Genomic DNA, 17,850 nt, shown 5'->3' with positions numbered 1-17,850 from the left:
TTCTAAGCAGTACATGTCAAAGAATCTGCAGAGTTATGTCTATGCTGATTATTCAGAAGCAAAATAAAAGCACTGAAAATGTTCATTAGCTTTCAGCTCAGTTAGTCACATTATCTGAGCATGCAATTACCATTCTATGCAGCATGACTCTGGTACAAGTACACTGTACCTAGAAGTAGATTGCAATTTTCAGTGCAAAATCTCAAGTCCACACTGCAATTACTTTCCTGAAGTTAAAGCAGAAAATACAAAGATGTTGCAGATGTATCTTTGCACCTTTACTGGGAAAGGCTTTTCACTTGTTTCTGACAATCAGCAGGAAATCTGCAGTACACTGTCAGTTTCAGCTAAGGAACAAAACAGACTACTGGAGGCTTTACGGTATTTATGACCTGTAACTCTGGAAAAACTACCAATCACTGTAGTCCAAGCAGCAAACGAAGGACCAATTTGGCACATATTGTTGCTCAATTCTATTAAACATTCCTGGTGATCACAGTATTGACATGTCAGTGAGATTTAAGGGTCTCTAGTTCCTGTATGTTCATGAGCCTCCAACATGGTAGAAGTTGACTGGAAGATTACAAAAGCAAATGTAACTGAAGCCAAGTCTGACAACAACACTACACTTATTCTGAAGTTTTGAAAGTTCACACTACAGAGATGGAATTGAAATATCACTCATTGAAGCAAAGCAGTGAAACAATTCTGATGCCTTTAAGTGACTTCATTCCAGAAAACTGAGGTCTTTGAAGACTCAATGGAAGATGTTAGAGGTTTGTTTACAAGGTAGAACACTACTGTAACATGACTGGAAAGTTCAAATTTGCTTCAAGACCTGCAGAAAACTGGACTACCATTTCACAGCTAACAGCTAAATGAGGGAGAAGTGTTGCCACAGCATGGATAACTTTGTGGACAGAAAGTAACTAATTGTTTTACTTGCAAGTAAAGACAACTAGGAAATAATATACTGGAAGTTCTGTTTCTTAAAAGTTCCTGCAAGTATTGATCAATGCCAATTATTTTAAGTCAGGGCTATCTTATATTTCACTGTTAGTTTTCTTCACTGGGTGATAATGGATGTACAAATCCAGGCAGTGAGTTCACACAGTAAATTTCAAAACCACCTCCAGTTCATTTTAAAGGCACAGTACAGTTAAAAATGTCAAGTTTCCATCACATGAAGTGCTTAGAAATGAATTCTTGAGTGTATATTCATTACAATTACATTAGTGCATACAAAATCTTAAAACCTTGTCAGTCAAATGGTTCATTGAACTCCTGAGAAATTTTAGTGAGGATGTGGCAGGTGAAGAATAATTCCAATTATGAATGCTGACAGTTATTTACTGCTTCTATGACAGAGGGTGACAGCAGATGTCTGAAACAGCTTTTGAACTCTCCCACAGAAGCCTGCTTCTTGATAGCTGCAGCTCGCCATGGGCTGTTGAGGTGGGGTGACCTTGGCTGGACACCAGGTGCACATCCAGCTGCTCTATTACTCCCCAGCAGGACAGGGGAGAGAGTAAGGTGGGAAAAAACAACTCATGGGTTGGGATAAGGCAGTTTATTTAAAGCAAAAAGTAAAGCGAAGCTTGCGTGCGCAGAAACAAAAGATAACAGAGTTATTCTCTACTTCCCACGAGCAGCGATGGTCGGTCACCTCCGAGAACGAGGGCGTCGGTACGCATGACAGTTCCTCCTCACACAGCCATTACACAATGAATGCCCCCGTCCTGCTGCTTGCCTTAGCTTTTATATCTAAGCTGACATCATGTGGTTTAGAATATCCCTTTGGTCAGTGTGGGTCAGCTGGCCTACTTGCGTTCTCTCCCAGGATCTTGCCCCTGACTGAGGAAGGAATGTTACAGTGTTGGTGCTGTGCTCAGCAGCAGCCAAAACACCAGTGTGTTACCAACACCCTTCCAGGTACCAATGCAAAGCAAAGCACTGTGAGGGCTATTATGGGGAAACAAACTCCAGCTCAGCAAGATGCAATACAGCTGCTCATAAATCTGACTAATACTTGGATTCAAAAAATTCAAAATTGAATCCAATTAAAGAGACAGTCACCAATCCAAAAGCAGATCACTGTATTTCTGCATATAGACTATTTCAACAGGAAACAGGATTGGATTGGGAAGAACCTGGAAACTAATGAAATCCTAGAAACAGGAGATACAGCAATATATGCCTAGCACTGACCAGTCATCTTGACCAGTGACCCTCTACGCCCACATACAACATGAAGCAGCTACATGGTACAAAACCAACACCTTCCTACCAATCTTGCCCAGACAAGGAGCAGTCTCCCCCAGTGAGAAGACAGAATGGATATAACTCTGCACAACTGGGTGTTACAAACAAATCTGTACATGATACAGACAAAGAAGGAAGTGATAATTATCACAGGTTAAAGCTGAAGATAAAAAATGAACAAAACCCATAAAGAAAGGAGGACATGTGAACAGCTAACTTTATTTAAATTACCTCATGTAAGTTTTTCACCAGGGCATCCACAAATAAGCATGCTCCAACTTCCTGCTATCCTCTGGATGCAGCTTCCAAAAAGTCAAAATCAGGTTTCACCTTTTGTTTGAGTTACTTGAACTTGTTTGAATAATTTCCTGCAAGTTTGCCCAATGGTCATATTTAAATAGTATTCAGCTAATTCTAGTCAAAGGGAGCTCAGACTACTTAATCAAATTCCAGTAGCTACTGTCACCTTTTGAATACATTTGCATCCTTTCAAATGTCTCATTGGCAGCAAATGGATTGATTGGTATAAATTGAGTAGACCTGACTGCATATTTGTAGCTCATGATAACCTACAACAGACACTCCTCCAGGTTGTCACAAACATTTACGTTATTGGAACAGTTGGCACAGAAGGCTTGTTAAAAGGCTTCAGTTTTGTTTGTTCCTGTAAGAGTCCAAACATCAGTTCCTTGTCTTCGTGCATTAAGTAAGCAACTCACCTAAGACTTCCTCAAATATTTAAGCTAAATTAAAGTTCAGAAGTTCCCAAGAGCCTGCTGTTCTGAAATACTGCAGGAAGAGGCAGACTGTTCTTGAATAACTTTAGTGTTTGCAAACATGCAAACAGGACATAATAATCCCCCCACATTTTATTAGCTATTTAACAATTAGTCTTGTAAAAAGACTACCTAAGTTACATTTCCATGGGCTTGCATGGACTGTAGTGTCCCTCAGGCAGCATTAGAAGCTTAAAACCCTGTATTTGTAAACATTTTCTCTTTCCAAGTCTGTGAAAGGATATCAGAAGATTTTTTCCAGTCTTAGAAATATAGCTCAGTAACTATATAGTTAAAATAGGATTACTTTACAAAGACAACATGAATGACAAAAATATTTATGAACTGTGTTTATATAAACATATTGGCTTGTAAACAAGTTGACAACATTTACATTAAATACTGAGAGAAAACTCCAAACTAGACAATTTGCATTTAAGAGAAAAATATGTTAAAAATTATTTGCATCTTAATTATTCCATTAGTTATGACTAAATTAGGCACCTGGCAGTTTCAGAACTGAACTGTACTAAAACACTGCAACAGTGCTTACTATTGTAATTTACACTAATGATTTCCTCTGATAGAGTAAAAGCCACCTCATAGTTACCTGAGGATTCTAAAGGTAACTCAGTGGGCATAACAGTATGAAAATTACTTGTTTTTCATAGACTGGAAACTCACCACCTAAGTCAATGTTTTTGGCATACTTTAGAGGACAGTCTCTTATTAGCTATAGTTTTGTATGGATATCCCAGAAATACCAGCAAAACTAATGCGAAAGTCAAACTCTTCCGAAAGTATAAATCTCATCCAAATATTTCCAGCAATATTTGCACTGTTTCGCAGGATTTTAGCTAGTTTTATTTATGGATAAAAAAGTCCTACATGTTAAGCATTAAAGCATTTAAGAAAACTTAAGTTAACAGAAAAGCACGATGAATTATTAAATAGTTACAACAGTTCATCAAATTATACATCAGAAATTTACATACATGTTTAATCATAAAACAATATTTTCTATATATTATTCAAACTCAGCTTCAATATTTTTTCTCATTTAACAGTGATACTCAAAGTGATATTCAGGTTTTTTACCCCTTTAAGTGAGCACACATATTTCTTCTATTTTTACAGGTGCAAGGATGCTTATTTGGATACAACTTCCACATGGGTATGACTTTCAACTACCTTTAAATTACACTTTTTTCATCTTGAAGGCAAAAGGATATCAATGGTAATAAACAGACAGTTCATCATCACTCATGTCTGAATCATCATCATCCACTTCACCTTCAATGATCGATTTCTTGCCTTTGCAGCATGAAACAATTAATCCAATTAAAAAGACCTGCAAATTTAAAGTAAGTAGTAAGAGTTACTGTTAATTCCATTAAAGGGCATATAAGGGCAATATATGTAAAACAAAATGGCAGGGTGGTGGTGCAAATGATGCAATGACAACTACTGTAAATTATTCAACTTGATTTAGTGATCTCTAAAGTACTTACTGCAATGAATGCCCAGTTCCCAAAGTAATAAGCAGCACTGAAGAACCAAAACTTATGAAGAAAGAGGTACGTCCGAGTGACAGTACACTGATCTAAAATGAAAGGAAATAGTACTGATTGACACAGAACAAAAAAAAAAAATCAGCTAACCCAAATATAACAGGATAATAATTTAGTAGTTTTGAAGAGTATTCAGATCTGCAGAACAATTACACTCATTAAAGCTCATTGACTCTCCTCTCCCACGATGGTATAGAAGACCAACATTTGTTGTTACAAGGAGTGACTGTGACAGGTAACACTAAGTTACAAGTTACACAGGTAACCCCATTATCACTGCACACAATTTCTCCTGCAGACATGTCAGTTATAACTAGAAACTGTTCAAACAGAACTCACTTCCCATTTTAGATAAATCATAGCCATAAGGAGATACAAAGCAGATTCTGGATTAAACATACATTTCAGGACTCTGAAAAAAAGAGATGTTTCTACCAGGATTGCATAAGCTTTGTAAATCAACGCCAACTACAATGTTGAGTCATGTAGGCCAAAAAGCCCCAAGAAGTACTGAGACTCTTGCAATCCAGATAGCAGAGGCCTTATTTGTACCCAAGACCTAAAAACATGGTTAAACCTTACTTCTCTAACATGCATTTTTTGATGTGGTTGCATTTTTCTTTTTTAAGAGTCAGATTCTAACAAGATTAAGCATCAATTGCCAAGGCATTTTCAACACTGCAGACAGGGAGCATAAAGGCTTGCATGGGACACTGAACGGGTGCCATGGTGGCCAGCAGGACACATGAGCCAGGTGAACCTCTCCGGTGCAAGCAGTGCACTGAGTTTATGCTAAGGTACACCATGATTTTTTTTCTTTACTTACTATGCTTCAAAACCCCACCTAAAGCCTATTTCAAAGCAGGAACTGGTGCCTGTTCTTCCCTCAGTTTGGACCATAGGTTTGGAAATACTCCCCAGGTACACCTGAAGTACAGAACTTCCTGTCTTCTAAAATTCTGAGTGATATGCTGCTTATATAGTTACACAGTTTACCTTTCAGCAGCCATCTAAGTAAGAAATTCAGGTAAAGTAAAGATCCTTCATAATTGCAGACAGTATCGTCAATACCATATGCAGCTCTCCAGCTGGTTATTTGAATTAAAAGCAGCTAAAAGACTTTCAGATGACTCTTCACAGTAATTGGATTCAATAGGTGATGGTAAATATTTTAGAATAGTTTGACCTTGAGAAAACATTTCTATGCAATGTGTCACAAGGGCAGCTCACTAATTTTTACCTATTATTTCTGAACTAATATATTACTAAATAGGTTGACATAACACAACATTCTTAATCAACTTGTTTCTCCAATTTAGAATAAATTATAATGAATAACCTGAATTAAGATAACTACTTGTTATCCAGAATGATCAGAGAGAATATTACTGGCACATCTTGATCACATGGAACAGAAATACACATGGAAAGTTACTAAGCCTCCAATAGATTAACTGCCACCACTTTAAAAATAGAGCATATTATGTAGTGCTGACCAAGCCACAAAGCCAAGATTCAAGATAAAACAATTTTTTAAACAAAGAATGACAAGTACTAATAGTCATTGCTACCTGAAGAGTCAACTGTTTTTGTTTTCAGTCCACTGATGACTCAGTTAATCAACTAGACAATGTAAGAGCTTATACCCTCTGTAAATGCACAGATCAAACTGGGAGGAGAGCAGATACCCAACACACTAGATGGCCATATTTAGGAGACCTATTTTTCAAGTCCATTGAAACAGTCCTCAAAGTTTAACAGAGACAGAAGCCCTGTACTTGGAACAAAGAGACACTATGCAACAGTGCAGGCTGGGGGTTGACCAGACAACTAAATTGGAGAAGGTTCACAATCGGCATAGGTAAGCACTGAAGTGGCTGTCTGTGGAAACATTCGCAGCTGGATGGACCTGAGCAACCTGCTGTCCTTGACCCTGCCAGGGTGTTGGACCACACTATCTCTTAAGGTCCTGTGTGTGCTTGAAATCATTACACAAAGGTAGATGTACAGACAAAGATCTAACTAACAATGGCATTTTGGATGGAAAACTCAAAGTAAGAATGTCATCCACAGACAGATGAAGTTTACATACCCAAATTCAAGTAGAAACTAGTTTTGCTTAAAATATACTATAAGTTACTGCTAAAAGAAAATCTGCATCTTTACTGTGCTAAAACATATAAGCACCGCATATTCCAAACCTTAAATGTATTGAAGACATGGCTGCAGGTATCCAAGAACATTTATTTCATATAGCTTTTGCTGCCAATTATTCACAAGCTATGTTGCAAAAAGCAGTTGCTGCTTACAGTTTCTAGGTATGGCTTTGGTCACAGACCAAATTGTTGAGATAGACCAGACAAAGCAAGCTTCAGCAGTCTTCAGTAAAAAAATTTTTGTAATTTCAAGTTTCCCTTTTTGTTTTGTACCTGTGATCTCAATCTAATATCTTTATCAATATTTCATAGTGTTAAGGTCACTCAAGGACTTTTAATGTCCACAGAAGTTAATGTTAATGATTGTACTTCACATATTTCCACAGCTTTCTCTGGAAACAGATTCATGGAATAGCAGCAACATCTGCCTCAGCCCCAAACACAGTATTTCTTTGTTTTCTTGTTGGTTAAACAGGGGGAAATGACTATGTTTTTTATTACCTCTTACTCAGCAGTTTCTACAAAAGTGGTTTCTTGCATATTCTATTTGAGCATATCCCCACTTATTCCATATTCTTCTCTGCTGTGAGATATATACATACACACAAAAGTAATAGTAACCTCATTCAGCTGTTGAGTCTGCCTTTGCACTTCACAGTTCTGCTCCTCTGCTGCTGCTACTTCACTGGTTTCACAAGCTAAAATTAATCTCCCATACAAAGCCTTTAGAATTTTTGGGTTGTGGCATCCTATACCAGTTATCTTTCCCTTAGTTAACTTCTCCCAGAAATTGTTTAAATCTTCAATTCATCACTCAGCTTTCACAATAATACAAGTATTAAAGAGCTTTACCACCACTTGCTTCAAGGTTAACTTTGCAACAAATGTACATCTTTGATCTCTTTTCAGGCTGGAAAGTACACTGGAAGACACACTACTCACATATAGCAAGGATCTGAAAATATCTCCCAACTGGTTGTATGTAGCTACAATAGCTGCCCACTTAAAGAGATGTGAATCACTAAGCTTCCAACATTTAGAGCTGACAGCACTTCAAACACTACAGTGCACTAAAAGCATGAGTATCAAACCCCTCAGATGTTAAACAACAGTTTGCAGATCTTAAAACAGTGTAGACAGCTATGTCTAACATACATGCACAAAAAGTTGCCTGCTGTCAATTCCCAGTTGTTTGACTTTGGTGTGGACTTTCTTTGCTTAGCTGGAAGTGGTAGTGAGATGGCACCTAAAACAGACTCATAGAGACCAAAAGTCTAGCTGGATAAAGTCTAGTCCAAAAAGCTACCTTATTCAACAAAAGCTGCTCAGTAGTTTTGGAGTCTAATTCTGACAAAGCAAAAGATTTAGCAGGCTAAAGAGGAGCCAGGAACTCGGAAGCCAAGGAGTAATGAAGAGCCTGGAAAAGCTATTAGGGACAAGCTATCATTTAGAAGGCAAACTGCTTTTTTCAGTGCTTCAAGCTGCAGATAATTTGTATATGAGACTTCACATGGTGTATTTACAAATCAAACACAACCTGATATAAAACTAGACATCCAGAAAAGTAATGTAATCAATGTAAATAAGTCTAGTTTTATAACAAATAGTCAGATCTGATTTTGAAACAAAGGTTACAAGCCTGGATAACCAACAGCTATTTGTAGTTACTTTACACTACATGAACAATTGCAGCAGCCACACAACTTCTTGATGATAATTACACATTATGAATGTTTACATTAAATGGTTTGATAATTTGCCAGTCCCATCAGGGCTAGCAAGGCTTCATAGCATAAGGAGGCTTCCAGTAAGATTCTCCAAGATTCTGTGCTGAAAAAAGAAAAAAGTTTCTGAATGCTAAATAACAAGAACCACATCCTACCGAGCAATCTGGGTCACATAACTATTTTTTCCAGTCAAATTTAAACAAAGTTACTTGGATGAACAGGATTTGAATTCATGTATGAATGCAGGGTTTTTTGTAGAAAGCATGTTCTGGATCTTAGAATCAACCAAGCACAAACAAGCTTTACCTAAACACAACAAGAGTTTTCACCACTTCCCTCTATACACTCAAAGAGCCTATCACTCCTCTTTTGGCCATGTTAAATTTGGAGTTCACCTTCGCATAGCTATGGCATTATAATGCAAAACTGCACCTAGCTATAAGGCTTCTATTTCAGTTTCTTTACAGAGATTCTGTGAGGGTGCCAAGATTTGCACGTATTAACAGACTAGGTGAAAACCATTTAATGAGATTTGAGGAGCTAAACCTGTTAATCTCATTTTTCATAATTTTAAAGGATAAGTTGATTTTAATGTTTATTAAATATCTCCAAGTGAAGAAAATACTAATTCTACAAGGCCATGTGTATAGTGCAAAGGTACAGTATTAGCCAGTAACTTAGATCTGAAGCCATGTTAATTTCAATGAGATAATACCCACTTTCTACAGGGAAGCAATAAGTTCAGCCTGCTGAAGAAAAGTGTTCTGGGTGTTTTTATTGAAACTAAACACCTTTTGAAACACGATTTACAATTTAGGTTAATTACAAACACTGGCCAGATTGTTTAAACACAAGCCATAGTTGTTACTTCTTGCCTTTAAAATGCTAACTTAAATCTGAACTTCTGCAAGATGCATTTCCTGAGTCTCCCATCAAGAACTGAAGGCAAATTACTCTTATTTTAAAGACCTACCTAGTGACAAGCAACCAAGACAATACCCTAAGGATGAACATGGATACAAAATTCCAGAAAGCAAGCAGTGGACAGCATAACCTATCATTTCAATACTAATCACAACTTTTTGCCATGTAATTTCTACTGAATACAGTCACACTGTCTTCAGATTATTACTTAAAGAAGGATGTGGTCTGTGGAAAGAAGAATTCCTTGTTTTCTCTATCCTGAGATAATGCTACATGAAAAGAACTTGGAATAGGGGAAGAAGATACTTCAACAGAATTATCTTGATCTCTTTATATCCTTACAGAGCACCTCATATTCTGTCTGCAGACAGAAGTATTTACAAGCAGCTGACACTCAAAAAAGCATTTAAACAAAGCAGAGCAACTTCACATGCTGGAATGCCTTCCTTATTCTCTGAAGAAGAAAAAACAATTATGACTATGATTAAAGAGTCAAAAGACCCAATGCCAAGTTCTTTTAAATAAGAAGCTGGATGTGAATTTGTGATTTTTTTTTTCATCAATGATGCTCTGAAAACAACAGCTTTATTCCTGTCTTCTTTAGACACAATTTAGGATAATTTAGCTGTAATCCAGTCAGGTTTCTCCCTCATGGTTCAGAAAGGATTTGCCCAGTCCAGTGTCATTCATCCAGCTTAGCTGCAGGACGTCTTAGTGAAAAAGACCATCTCCACGAATTGATCCTTTCTAATTCTATTGGGCAAACCATATTTGAAGACAGACAGGAAACATCTGTATGAAGCATCACTAGCTACAGTTATAGATTACCGTTTAAATTTTCTGCATGGCTGTTCTTGAGCATGTTATGGAGTGAGTTTATCAGCTGTCTGCACCAAGATAAAGATTATTTGATTACACCAGCAGAAGTAGCTTCTAACATTTCATTGAAAATATTTCCAACACATGCTGCAATTAATGTTTCTCAGTGACCGAAAGATGTGGTGGAATTGCTACTTAGCCAAATATGATGCCTCCTTTTGTTAAGAGAACTGCCTTTATTAAAAAGGCAGTTTTGTAGACAGTGTTGGTAGGTTTCTTACTCAAAGGGTTCATTACTCGCTTTTAAGAATGGATGTATACCCCTCAACACTTTGCAAGGAGTTTCAAATCTTGTTCCAAAGTACTGATAATATCAGAACATTTTACTTGACTGTTGGGCTTAAATTCAAGAGGAAATAGAAGTAGCATGTAGATCCAAGAAGAAAGCATGCAATTACTTTACTGCCATTTAACATTTCAGAGTATTTAGGAAATGCAGCCTCATCTCTCTCCAGTTATGATTACTTGGAGGGAGAAGAGCAGTAGTTCATATCTGTCCACAGTGGTGGACTGCAGAAAAAATTGCAGGAATTGATGTATCTACAACTGAGTGTCAACGAACAACACACTGCAAAAAGATATTTATGGCACTCTTAGCTGCTCATATTGTTTAAAGCTGCCAAACAGGGCTTTCTGTTGTCAGACCTGCACCATTGTGCTTATTTATATAGAGTGCTTATGGTTATAGAGGACTTCAATAGTGTTACACACAAGTAGAGACTCAAGGGAAAGTACTAGTAAGGTCAGTCACTAAACTAAAAGGAAACGGGACAAAGACCTCACTAAAATCATCATTTAGGCTTTATATGAAACATTTTGTAACTGTGCAAATTAATTAATTTAAAACAACAATTTGCAAGAGGTAATCTATAGTGATACAGCTCTTCATACAAAATTACTAATATTGAAGGTTCTGAGCAATTTGCTTTTAGTTTCCCTTGGCATGTCTCCCAATTTCTCTAAAGGAGAAACAAAGAACATGCCTCTGTTTTGGCATTTGTCTTTGGGGCTCCTCTCCAGCTTGAGCAATGTCTACATCTAATCTTTACTCTGGCTAAAATAAAGCCTGGGGTCCTGAACTTCTTGACTTCTAGCTAAGAAGTGTTTTAGAAGGCGGCACAGACCTAGTTAACACAGTAAGACCTTCTCAGTTCAAAGCCTTTGAAACTGAGATAATCCTTCTTTCCCACTTTACATGTAGCTCCAAGTCAGCGTGGGCCTATGAAAAACACCCAGCAGATAAACTGTACCCAACATTTAGCAGGTGTTGGGTAAGGCTCATTTCACCAGTGAAAGAAGTGAGAGAATACAAGGGGGACTCACAGCATGTTATGCATTTAAAGTGCATGATGCTTAAAAAAAAAAATAATGTGGGGGGTTGTTTTTGTCCAGAACACAGTAGAGAGTGTTTATCAGATATCATAACTAAGCTTGGGAAAAAGCTTTTATATAGCCTTGCAGCTGAGTCATTGCTCATTTACATTAAATCTCATTAACCTCTTTAGCTAAACCCATACCAAGTTTTTAGTGCATTAGTCCAGGTGAAAGTCTTAATCAAATAACTTAAGTCCTTTGCTTGACCTTATGCTCAACTGAACTGTGGGCCCAACAGCTCAGCTGGCATTACGCCTTGGAAACAACAACCAAAGGAGATATTTGTCCAACTGTATCAAACACTGAAAATTAATGTCTTGCCTATAACAAATTTATTAAATTTGCTGCTCCAAAAGACTACTTAAAAAGCTTTTAAAAAGTCTAATTTAACCAGAACACATAACTCTTGTGTAAGATGTTAAAACATAATTAAAAAAAAAAAAGATACTTTGAGTTGTAATATGCACCCTACCCTATTATTTTTTGGTTTCTGTTCTGTTTTGAGCATTTATGAGATTGCAGCCTTTGGCACAGTATAAAAGATTCACCTCCTGCATACCAGGAGTAGAGATGAGTTTTGCTGCACGAAAGCAGGCAATATAATGCTAAAACACCACAAATTATATATCTAGCTATAAACACTTGAGAGTACATTTTTATAAGATGGCATTTTAACTGCCGTAAGTTTCCCCAGGAAGTGTAATTGTCCTTTTGACCAAGCCAGACACCAGTTTGAAATATATCTGTAGGAAACACTGCCCATTAAAGCCTGGAGTTTTAACAACATCAACATTTTTGAGAGTATTAGCTGTTACAACAAAATCAGATCAGGTCTGAAAAAATCTGGACCATTCTGAAGGCCATAAATATTTTGCTGAGATCAAAGCAATCAATATAATTGATTGTGACCTTAAAGAGCAATATCATTGCACAATGGCTTGTGCAATTCAGACTGTTTCAAACTGAAAAAACTGTTTATATGCAGAGGGAAAGGAAGGCAAAAGGTAACACTGCAAAAAACAAATCCAGTGTGATTTCAATTATTTTGTATTTTTTTTAAAGAAACCAGGCTAAAACTCATTCACAGCTTTACTCAAATTTCAAAGACAACACCAAATAAAATGTTACTAGTCTCTCTAAAAAAATAAAATAAAAAAAAATCAGCATTAAGACCTGCATAGATGGAAAGTCAAGGAACACTCCAGAATTACCTATCTGCTTAATAGTTACTACTCACACCTCCAGAATATCCATAATATATCTTCTGCCCAAAGATCAAAAAGGGACAGTTAGTAACACAAATGAGCAGGAGTTATACTTGATATTATAAGGAACAATAAATTTGGAGGATTACAGGAAAATACTTTAAGAGGTCTGGTTCCACTGGTATTGTTGCTCATGGAAGAGTCCATGTCTACCTATTTATAAAAATTCCATAAATCTCTTATCTGTAAAACTCCACTGAGAATTTCCAGTTCCACTGATTTCAGATCTTAGTTTTCCTGAGTACATTGAGAACTTGAATAGAATACTTGTCTGGACATTTCTATGGTAAATATATACACTGAAGTGACATTTCCCATGCTAAGCTATTCACCACCTGGGATTTATTTTCAACATCTTATACACACACATTAAAGCAGATGAGAGATTTTAAGGCTAAGTGGAATGCTTTGTTGGCCAAGGGTTGTACTAAAAATAGTAATTTCTTCAAACGAATCAGGTAAGCCTTAAGTAAGCTATTTTTTGGACTTAGCTACATATCAAAGCTTATTATTACATATATTATTATACTATTAGACCAAAGCAAATGAAAGCCATGAAGAGAGAGACTGAGTTACTTATTACAAACAACCACGCACCTATCGCATTAGAAATACAAGAAATAAATCTATCTAACTTACCTTCAGGTGCATCTGCATCACAGTCTTTAGATACAAACGTCACATTCCTTGGCTGGCCATCAATTGTCTGATTACTCTGCATTATAAATATGGAAAATTAGTCTACCAGGAATGTTCTTCCAATGATAGTCCCCAAACCAAATACATTTCCAAATAAGTTTTTAATTTTATTGAAACTGCCTTGACAAAACTCTTACAATATTTAAACAGATTGGGTTTTGAACAGTATATGCAGAGTAAGATGTAAATGGTAAAACATGAACATTTTAAAGTATCCTTTCATTTAAAAAAAATATAGCTTGTGGTTCTTTTTGAAGACACAAAAACCAAACTTCATCTCTGAAATTAAACCTTTTAACTGTCTATAAAAAGAATTTGAAACTGAACTTTGGTGCTAAAGACACCATGAAAATGTTAGACTTCTATAGTGATACCAAATGCAATTCCCTTCTGGTCTAAAGGCCAGATGGTAATATCCAACATACTTAGACAGCCAGAGTGGAAAAAGACAAATTATGCTGAACTGAACAATTTAGAACCCAAATGTGCCTGCTTAAGTGGCCCAAATCTTTGGAAACCCAATCCTTTCAGAGACTAACATGAATTCCTTACGTACCACATTTTTGAACAATCAGTGAATAGTTTCAGCAGAGTCCAATGCAAATCCTTTGCACTGTATTGATTTCTTCATACATTAATTCAGTTTAAAGGGTCTACCTACTTTTCCTTTCATAATTTTCTAAACAGAAAGCCCTCTAAAGAAATCACTAATGATAAACACGTTTTCTCCTTCAAACTGAAGAAAATATTCCATAAAACATACCAGCAATCAGTACAAGCTGGTACAGCAAACTGTCTCTCTGACAGCTTAACTGAGAAAGTTTATCAAGATTAAGCAAACACAGCCTTCACTGTGAAGATTCAAGAGAAACAACCAAGTATTTATCCTAAAGGATCCTTTAGGATAACAACAGTTTATATGTCCAGTTAATTTTGATTCATGAAAAGATGAGGAAGCCTGGAGACCACTACTGCCTTAAAAAATATGGATCCAAAATGAGTATGATTAGTCACAGGAATCAGAAGCTTAAGTGGAACCAAAAGGAGAAGGACAATGTGTAGATAGAAAGAATAGGAGAAGAACAGAAGACGTGAAATTTCAGTTATTCAGTGTACATTTAGTAATGGTCCATCTCCAGGATGTATTCCAGCCAGCTGTCACCATTACAGCTTACACTGCTCAGAGTGCTTCTTTCAAAGAACAGCATTGTACCTTGTACAATCACACAGGGCATACAAACCCCCCAGAACAATCAATCACAACTGGTCACCTTCATAATTTTTATTCACTTCGGTATTTTAATAGTAGGGTTCTTCAAATACAACCTATGGGCTTTCTTTGATAACATTGTTCACCATGAACACTCCTGCAGTTTAAGACATTTTTAGCCCAAGTATTGCCAGAGGAGAACTCTAGTGTTCTGTTATCCCATCTAGTTCAAGGCTGAAAGCAGGATGCATCAAGGACAAGCACGAGACAAAACCAAGTACAGTAACTCAAGCATGTGTCCTGTAAGAGGTGACACATTTTGGATACTTAAGAAAATAGCAAGCTTTCATATAACAAGTTAGGTTATAGCCTGTAACACCAACATAATTTGCTCCTGATTATATTCAGGATCAAGAAATTGAAAAGACTTGTTTGCAGACTTGGCCATCTAAGGGATTCTTCTGGATTCCTGCTGCTGACAGAGACACTCGAGGTCCTGCAGTTTAGTTCCACTCCTACAAATTATCTGTGTGATGACTGAGGAAGGAAAGTGACTGTTCCCCAGTTAAGGACCAGAGCAGCAAAAGTATCAATGTTGTTCATGGCAAACGCTGGCCTTTTAATTCCTGTCTGGGTCAGTCAAGTCTTAAAGGTCCACTAGGTACAAACATCAGCAAGGAATGGTCTTTCTTTCAGACAAATGCAAAATAACCTTTGGCCTAGCTGAACAGAAATAGCAATTATACTTGAGCATGGGCAAAGTTATGATTTTGCTAGAAAGCTGAGAAGGTGGCCTGGATGTGGATAGAACTCTGTGAATGGTTATGACGAGACTCATGGCTGATTAGCAGATATTACAAATTGTCTTAAGAGGTGAACCCAAGCTATCCCTGGTCTTTGAAGAGCTATGAAAGTTGACCAAAGCTCTACACAGCGACTCAGTTGGTAAGGCCATTATATCCATAAGAAACTTTCAAAAGTTTCCTACAGACAGCATAACTGAAGACACATTTGATGAATTGGGGTCACATGCTTTGAACACATCAGTGGTCAGAAAGTTAATAAAGCTAGCAGCCCAGGTCTACCTGATGTTAATTGCCTCACAAGAACTCCACTTTTCTACACATATTCAGTTAAAAGGAAAAATGGGCAGCACTTACAAATTAAAAAGTTCTTGTCAAGAGTAACAGTCTCCAAAGGAAACAGTTCAAAATTTAAAGAGGAATTTAACCTAATGCCTTACTACAGATTTTGGTTACAAATTAGTTTGACAGGTTACCAGATTGGGAATTCTGTAGAACAAAGTAAAGGGAAAAGTGCTCTTACATGCTGTCTTGTCTGTGAGCCACCAGACTGTAATATACATGTTTATCAGCCCCATCCACTAAGCTGACATCTTTTGCTTGTTTTTGTACACAGTGCTGGTTATCAGTGGTGTTACTTTAAATGATGAAACTGACTGTGATGTGTGAGCATAATGAAAACCTGGACTGTCCAAATGAACTGGTGCATACAGGTCATCATCAGGAAGCTTGCCATGTATAGTTCACTTGCCTCGCTCCTGTGTATGTTCCTGGATATTCCTACATCCATGACGATCGATTTTATAACTCTGAAGAACCTCTTCATTGCTAACATCCACAGAAAAATCTGTTGCTCCTCTTCATTCCCAGACACTATCTCTCCTCATTTCAAAATATAAAAATCTGACATGCAGTTGTCAGGGTAGTCAGAAAGAAAATGTGTCTGGTACATTCTGAAAGACTCTTTGAGAGCATGTTGTCTGAAGACCTAATAAGTACCTAAATTGGTATGCCAGAGAAGTCCAGATTTAATTTACCAGCATACTCTTTATGTCTTGTATTATTTTAACAATAAAAGCAGTTTCTACTCAAGTTGTAACATGCACTTTAAGCACAGCTCTTTAAAGTGAAACATAAGAAGCTAAAGGCCCAGAATGGCTACCTTGCCCACAACAAGTTTAATCCTTTAAATGGAAAGTTATAGCTCTACTCAACCATTTCAGCTAATCCTTCTTGCATTGCTGATCAGAATTGTATGTCAATAGCTGTAAGAATGACACAATAGCCTTCCTACTGCTGCGCTCTATTCTCTTGATCCTTCTTAGTTACAAACTATGTATTTATCTTTGGATACTACTTGTCATAAAGGTAACATGTATGTCTTTGTTTAGTCTCAATCCTTCTGCCTCCCTCAATATACACACATTTTATTTTATTCATAAAGAAAAACAAACTGCTAGCTACAGTTTTTATTATTTTTCTCTTCAATCTTCCATGTTATCTGCCAGCTTTATCACAAAAGATTCCTTTCTTGGGTCACTGCAAGGCCTAAAAACTAGTTTGGTAGGACCCTTAATAAAACTGTCTGTCCCACCCTTACACCCACAATGGCTATGCACTGTAATTGGAGATATACAATCATTCTACAGCTGAACTGCCTTTTGCAGGGACTTGAGCTCATAACTGATTCTGATATTGCTACATGATGTTCTAAGTTACATACATAGTGAGAAATCATGCCAGGACCTCTGTGTAAACTCACCATGTAAGCAAAATTCTTTCCTAAACTTACTTTCAGCTTAGTTTTTTGCTGCTACTACTGTAATTCTGACAAGTTGAGCCAATCTATAGATGCCTAAGCATGTTTATTTTCTATTAGTTATATCTAGCATAAAACCTAATAAAATGTATTATAATTCTTAAATACCAAATATTTAAATCCCCTACAGTGATTGTATTACTGTGCTTGGATTGACATGAGGATGACCAATTGCCCATTACCAGAAAATTGAGATGTAAAGACAGTAGCAAAGTAGCATTTATTGAATCCTCCATTTCCTGCAGTGACAATTCTACCACATGAACTCAACACATTTAAGTTGATCAGGTTCCTCATCTCTAGCATATTTAACACTACTCCAATTTCAACTTCTCCTTATAATCCTTTTGTACCAAATATTCCGTATCCACTATTTAAATCAAAA

The 17,850-nt window shown here is 36.8% G+C and overlaps 1 protein-coding gene across 1 annotated transcript in view; it reads right to left on the bottom strand.

Moving 5' to 3' along the window:
• Positions 1-1,555: 1,555 nt before the first annotated feature.
• The window catches only part of LMBRD1 (LMBR1 domain containing 1), a 67,918-nt gene continuing 51,623 nt past the window's right edge, over positions 1,556-17,850 (bottom strand). Inside the window, exons 14-16 of the mRNA XM_050314996.1 lie at positions 13,574-13,649; positions 4,550-4,641; positions 1,556-4,389 (exon numbers count right to left, since the gene is read on the bottom strand). Of these exons, the coding sequence (XP_050170953.1) occupies positions 4,270-4,389; positions 4,550-4,641; positions 13,574-13,649 (288 nt within the window). The 3' untranslated portion in view covers positions 1,556-4,269. The remainder of the gene's footprint in view (positions 4,390-4,549; positions 4,642-13,573; positions 13,650-17,850) is intronic.

Source organism: Myiozetetes cayanensis, unplaced genomic scaffold (assembly GCF_022539395.1).
Source record: "Myiozetetes cayanensis isolate MyiCay16 unplaced genomic scaffold, myiCay2020 scf2-11, whole genome shotgun sequence".
NCBI lineage: Eukaryota > Metazoa > Chordata > Aves > Passeriformes > Tyrannidae > Myiozetetes > Myiozetetes cayanensis.
Note: the sequence above shows the minus strand (reverse complement) of the source record. Positions and strands in the feature narration are given on the sequence as shown.